Below are 6,246 nucleotides of genomic sequence, written 5' to 3' on the forward strand. Positions count from 1 at the left end.
TTTTTTTTTTTTTTTTTTTAATTTATAATCTTTTTTAGAACAGAACAAAACTTTATTTTCACATGGCATTCCTGACACGGATTTATGCCAAATCCAAAGACAGATCCTGAAGAGGAAACAAGATCAGGAAATTAGCTTAATTCAAAACTGGTGGCCGATAAACACAAACACCAATCAGCGGCCCAAAAAGCCAACTTTGGGGGTTATCCAACGAGCTATGAGAACTTTGGATATTAAAAAAATGAAGGAAAGAGGAGTCGGCAATGGATGGATTAGAGCTTCTGGACCATTGGAGCGGCAACTTGGACAAGTGTAATGAGAAAGAGACCCAAAATTTTGATGGGTCACGAGGATAAATCAAGATTTAGGTGCGAAAGGGGTCGAGAAGCTTTCATTAAATTAGATTTTTGAATAGTCAAGTTGTCAAAAGGTTCCATCGAAGGAAACAAACAGAGAGGTTCCCAATCAAGCGGCTCAACTATAACAGCTTCCTTGCACATGTTGATCTCCAATCAGTCGGCCATTAATGCAAGATTTCTTCATCTCAAATCCTCCGCCAAGAACAATACTCCGTTTCAGACCCTCTTTCTCTATTTCGTTTTGGTTGCTGATACAAGAAGAATATGTGAGTTTCTTCATTTTTTGTTCATTTCTGCATTTGGGTTTGGCGTCTTTTATCTTGTTTCGTCATGTTTTGCTTGAGATTTGAAGTTGGAATTGGAAAAGAGGTTTTCTGTAGTTATGATTTCATGTTTAGTTATTATCTTCTTCCTCTTTTTGGTTGTGTACAGCGCTAATCCTTTGAAGGTTGGGGAGTCTGTTGGCTTCTTCTAATGGGTGTCTGCTTAAGTACCAGAATCAAAGCTGAAAACTCGTGTAATACAGGTACTACAGGGCTTTCTTTACATAAGTAATGAAACAATCATTTGGATCTCTCGTTGTCTAGTTGAGGCATGTTGTGAGATCTTACCTCGGTTGGAGAGAGTAACGAAGCATTCCTTGTAAGGATGTGGAAACCTCTCCCTAGCAGACGCATTTTAAAACCGTGAGACTAACGGCGTACGTGACGGGCCAAAGTGCGGTGGGCTTGAGCTGTTACAAATGGTATCAGAATCAGCACCGGGCGAGGACACTGCCCCAAAGGGGTGGATTGCGAGATCCCACATCGGTTGGAGAAAGAAACGAAGCATTCCTTATAAGGGTGTGGAAACTTCTTCCTAGTAGATGCGTTTTAAAACCGTGAGGCTGACGGCGATACGTAACGAGCCAAAGCGGACAATATCTGCTAGCGATGGGCTTGGGCTATTACACATGTTGAACTTTAAATTTATGCAGTGAGATGTCTTCACACTTACCAAGCTAACTCTACGTCTGCAAAATAGATGAAATGTTGAGTTTTTTCTGGTTCAATTAGTTAGTTTGAAGTTAAAAGGTGGATGTGTCGCAAAATATTGTAAACATTGAGAAAACGATCATATACAAGAAAACCTGCTTTTATTGAATTTACAGACATCAAGATCTTTGCTTAAACTGAAAGTATTTCCAAATGAGCTTAGTAAGCGCACACGTGAGGGTCTCGATTTGATTGATTCGATTATGTTAGAGGTCGTTATTTCTTTGTGCAGGGGTGAACTCTAATGCTGTGAGTACTGATGGCAACGATCATGGCAGTACAAATAGTAGCAAGATCACTTTGCCCTCTATGCCACCAACTCCACGAACTGAAGGAGAAATCTTGCACTCCAATTTGAAGAGCTTCAGCTTCGCCGAGCTTAAAGCAGCCACCAGGAACTTTCGTCCGGATAGCGTGGTAGGAGAAGGCGGGTTTGGTTTAGTTTTCAAGGGTTGGATTGATGAGCATTCTTTTGCTGCAGCTAAGCCTGGCACCGGAATGGTTATTGCTGTCAAAAGGCTTAACCAAGACGGTTTTCAAGGTCACAGAGAGTGGTTGGTGAGTTAGCCAGCCTCTCCCCATATCACACACAGAGATGGCTCATTCTTGTTCTTAAATGTGTACTATCTGTTGGTCAGCTTATGCTCTTCTTTTCTTTCTTCGTGTAGGCCGAAGTAAATTTTCTAGGCCAACTTTCTCACTGTCACCTTGTGAGGTTGGTCGGCTATTGCTTGGAGGACGAACACCGTTTGCTTGTTTACGAATTCATGCCTCGAGGGAGCTTGGAAAATCATTTGTTTCGAAGTTCGTTTTTCTTATCAGCTACCCTTCGATTCGACTTAACCAAAACGACTTCATTTCATTAATGTTCGATATTACATTTGCATAATGTTCCAGGAGGATCCTATTTTCAACCACTTTCTTGGAGCCTGCGTTTGAAGGTTGCTCTTGGTGCTGCAAAAGGGCTGGCCTTTCTCCACAGTGATGAAAGAAAAGTGATCTTCCGTGACTTCAAGACTTCAAATATCCTACTCGACTCTGTAAGTAACAGGCAAAGATGTGCAAAAGGGCTCGCCAAGTAGTTCATTCTTTCCTGTTTTGAAGCTTCGTTTTCTTCTGTATTCAGAAATACAATGCTAAGCTCTCTGATTTCGGGTTGGCCAAAGACGGGCCAACGGGCGATAAAAGCCACGTCTCGACCAGGGTGATGGGGACCTATGGATATGCAGCCCCGGAGTATCTGGCTACAGGTATTAATATTCTACAGAATCAGAAACTCCTGCTGTCACATTGTCGGCTTGATAATCAAATTTATCGCTCACTGTCTCTATAGGTCATCTAACTACTTGGAGTGATGTGTATAGCTTTGGAGTCGTCCTACTAGAAATATTATCGGGAAGGAGAGCAATCGACAAGAATCGACCAGCTAGAGAACATAATCTCGTGGAATGGGCAAAACCTTACCTTGCAAACAAACGTAAGATTTTTCGAATCATGGACAGTCGTCTCGAGGGTCAATACTCATTGGATGGAGCCTACAAGGCATGTACCCTTGCATTAAGATGCTTATCCATTCAACCCAATCTGAGACCAAACATGGATGATGTTGTAAAAGAATTAGAGCAACTACAAGATTCTACATACCCTACTAGCAACAGGAACTCAACCAATAACCGTCGTGCTCGGAGGCATAGCGCCGATGATGCCCATAATCCAAATAGCGCTCAAGCTTATCCCCGGCCTTCCATTTCAGCTCTCCATACATAAGAGGATCAGGCGACTACATTCAGATAGTTTGCAACAAAACTGAGGAACTTAGCGGATACATTCCAATGTATAGAAACTGTACTGTTTTCATAGTCATCCATCTGAGGCGATTCTTGGGTCGGTTCAAGTCGAGGTTTCTTTTGAATTCTTTGTTTATTTTAGTGTGATTTCTTGTGAACGTACTGCCAAGTCTAAATCAATAATTGAAGTTCCATCCCATCATTCATTTACGTTCATATATGTGGCACAAAAGGCGTTGATAGCTTTCGAACGAAAAGGCTACGAAGTCTAAAATCTCGATGATCTAAGGCATAACTTTAAAGTTTGGTGACTAAATTTGTAATGGAAACGCGTACTAAAAATTTGATGATCTAACTTCGTAAAGGCTTTACATGTATACCGAAAAAGGAGGAAGCCCTCCATATGTTATGCTTTCATTTCCAAAGAAGAAAAGTAAAAGAATGAACTTGGTTTGTCACCAAGTTCTTACCAACCCAGGTGTCCAATTTCTCCAATCTAACTTCCCAAAAGATCTGTTTCTTAAGCTCACCATATCTCTGAAATCAAAAACCTTCTTTAGATGACTCTGCCTATGCCTTGTAGTAGCAGCCTCAACTTCAGCAACCTCTGCCGTTTCCTCCTTCGTTTCGACAGTTTCGTCGTTGACGGGTTGAGGAACTGCTTCATGCTCTTGACATGATTCACTGATGATGTTACCAAGAATCTCAACGACCTCGCTCATTTTCGGGCGATTCTTAGGCTGCTTCATCAGGCATTTGTTAGCAAGTGATGCAAGTTTCTGTGCTGACTTGATGTTGCATTCTCCTTCAAGCCGTGGATCGATAATAAGGTGGAATTTCTTAGGGTCTGAGACGTATGGTTTAATCCATTCCAAAAGCTTCTGCTCGTTGCGTGGTAGGTTTCTCTCCACAGCACATCGACCTGTAATGAGTTCATAGAGAACAACCCCGAAGCTCCACACGTCGCTCTTTGCAGTCAGCCTGCCAGTTTGAACATACTCTGGAGCTGCATAGCCTATTGTGCCTACAACCTTCAAAGACAAGTAAGTCATCGTCAGATATTGTCTTCTTTGGATTTTTCCTCTTGGACTTCCCCTCGTAGTAGTTTTCTAAAACGCGTCTATTAGGGAGAGGTTTCCACACCCTTATAAAGGGTGTTTCGTTTTCCTCCCCAACTGATGCGGGATCTCACACATGTTTTGTTATCGAGAATTTCGACTTTCTAAATGCTTAAAAACATTTTTTAAGAACTTAGAAACTCAATCCAAATAGGTTCCAAATGTACCGATGTGAACACGTGACTGATTCCTTCCGGAGGACCCTGTCTGGCCAGTCCAAAATCCGAAAGCTTAGCATTAAATTCATCGTCTAGAAGGATATTCGAAGCTTTTAAATCGCGAAAAATTAGCTGCATTGTATGAAAACAGATCCAAATCACTCATGGTTCCCACAATCAGATTGTTTCTGGGAAGAATATGATATCATTTGTACCTGAAAATCCATTTCTTCATGTAGATATGCAAGGCCACGAGCTGCATCCTGAGCAATCTTAAGCCTAGCCAACCATGACAATGGTGGAGATACTCGAACCAGAAGATGATCCTCCAAGCTCCTGTTGCGCATAAGCTCATAAACCAGAAGCCTTTGGATTCCCCTTTCATCATCTTCAGCACAGTATCCAACCAATCTCACAAGATTCGGATGCTTCACAACACCCAAAAAGTTCACCTCATTGATCCATTCCTTGTGCCCCTGAATACTACAATTTGTACGAAGAATCAATCAGATTTGAATCATTCCCGATCATTCACAATTTAGGGTTTCAGAGGATTTGATCAAATAAGAACAAAACTACCAGAGTGATCAATACATTTCGAAGTTCGCATTCAACATCATGTGAGACAGTAGTAATAGAACAACAGATTCAAACACAGCCATTACAAAAACCAATGATTCCGATCTATCAAGAACATTAATGAACACGAGGAGAAGAAGAAGAAGAAATAGAAAGCCATGCCTGGAAGCCATTGCGATTGAGCTGTTTGACAGCAACCTCCATTTTCAAATCCGACTTGGAATTGGAAGCCGCAACAACTCCTTTAAACACGCAGCCAAAACCTCCCTCGCCAATCAACAGCGCCCTGCTAAACCCGCGCGTGGCCGATTTCAACTCAGAAAACGAAAAAACCCGCAACTCGTTCGCTCTCCGTTGAGTCAGAATCTCATAAAACCCAATCGAGTCTGAAAAATCCCTAGAATAGTCAGCGTCGAACTCAGAACGCCTGGTATCAAACGTGCTTGACGCCATACTGAGCGACCGAGCCCAGGAGACCTTGGAGGCTCTAGAAACAACGCCATTTTCATCATCCTTTCGCTCACCATTCGTGAAATGGAAGCATTTCATTTCTTCAAAACAAGTTGTGAAACGTTGCAGAATCAGAATGTTGGAAGAAGACGATTGAGTCAAATGAGAGGGGCGAAGAAGAAGAAGAAGAAGAAATGAAAAACCAAGTGGGTTTGGTTGAGCGTTTACAATTTGAAAATAGAAGAGCGTTAGGTAACAGCGCAAAGAAAGAACCATTCGGGCCATTGTCGTTTATAGCGAGAGATGGTCAGAGGTTCACGAGGCCTTGCTGCACACCCAGACGCTGCACGCCAAAAATGGTTCAGGTCAGGTAGCTCACTTCCCTGGAGAGCGTCCCAGCCGTTCGTTGAGGGTATTTCTTTGAAATTACAACTTTCTTTAGGGCTAAAACTGTAATTTAGCCTCCCTCTCTGGACTGCCGTCGACCTACGGAAAGCAAAGTAACCGTCAACCAGGGGCCTCCAAGGCTGCCGGTCTCGCTCTCGCATGGAATTTTTTTTTTTTTTTTTTGACCTTTTATTAAATTACAGGTCCTTCAACTTTTATTTAATTTTACTTAGGTCCTCCAACTTTTTCTAAATTACGAGTTTGGTCCTTCATTTTTAAAAGCTATATAAATTTTAAAAGTTGCTAAATTTTTAATTTTGTATTTACTCAACTTCAAAAAAATATTTAATAATTTTTAAAACTTTCGATTTTAT

The 6,246-nt window shown here is 41.7% G+C and overlaps 2 protein-coding genes across 2 annotated transcripts; one reads left to right on the forward strand and one right to left on the reverse strand.

The window, feature by feature from the left end:
• The first annotated feature begins 12 nt into the window (after positions 1-12).
• LOC111448522 (probable serine/threonine-protein kinase PBL9) lies at positions 13-3,384 on the forward strand. The gene is made up of 7 exons (XM_023088181.1): positions 13-625; positions 792-885; positions 1,626-1,951; positions 2,062-2,197; positions 2,291-2,433; positions 2,520-2,643; positions 2,727-3,384. Exons 2-7 carry the CDS (start codon positions 834-836, stop codon positions 3,158-3,160), a joined length of 1,215 nt encoding a protein of 404 aa, XP_022943949.1. The 5' UTR covers positions 13-625; positions 792-833; the 3' UTR covers positions 3,161-3,384.
• A 116-nt stretch (positions 3,385-3,500) lies between these two features.
• Positions 3,501-5,841, reverse strand: LOC111448521 (probable serine/threonine-protein kinase PBL19). Its single transcript, XM_023088179.1, has 4 exons — positions 5,198-5,841; positions 4,672-4,932; positions 4,466-4,588; positions 3,501-4,211 (listed from the first exon to the last, which is right to left on the reverse strand). The coding sequence occupies exons 1-4, from the start codon at positions 5,768-5,770 to the stop codon at positions 3,636-3,638; spliced, it is 1,533 nt and encodes a 510-aa protein (XP_022943947.1). The 5' UTR covers positions 5,771-5,841; the 3' UTR covers positions 3,501-3,635.
• Positions 5,842-6,246: the final 405 nt, after the last annotated feature.

This window comes from Cucurbita moschata, unplaced genomic scaffold (assembly GCF_002738365.1).
Source record: "Cucurbita moschata cultivar Rifu unplaced genomic scaffold, Cmos_1.0 Cmo_Scf00010, whole genome shotgun sequence".
Lineage (NCBI taxonomy): Eukaryota > Viridiplantae > Streptophyta > Magnoliopsida > Cucurbitales > Cucurbitaceae > Cucurbita > Cucurbita moschata.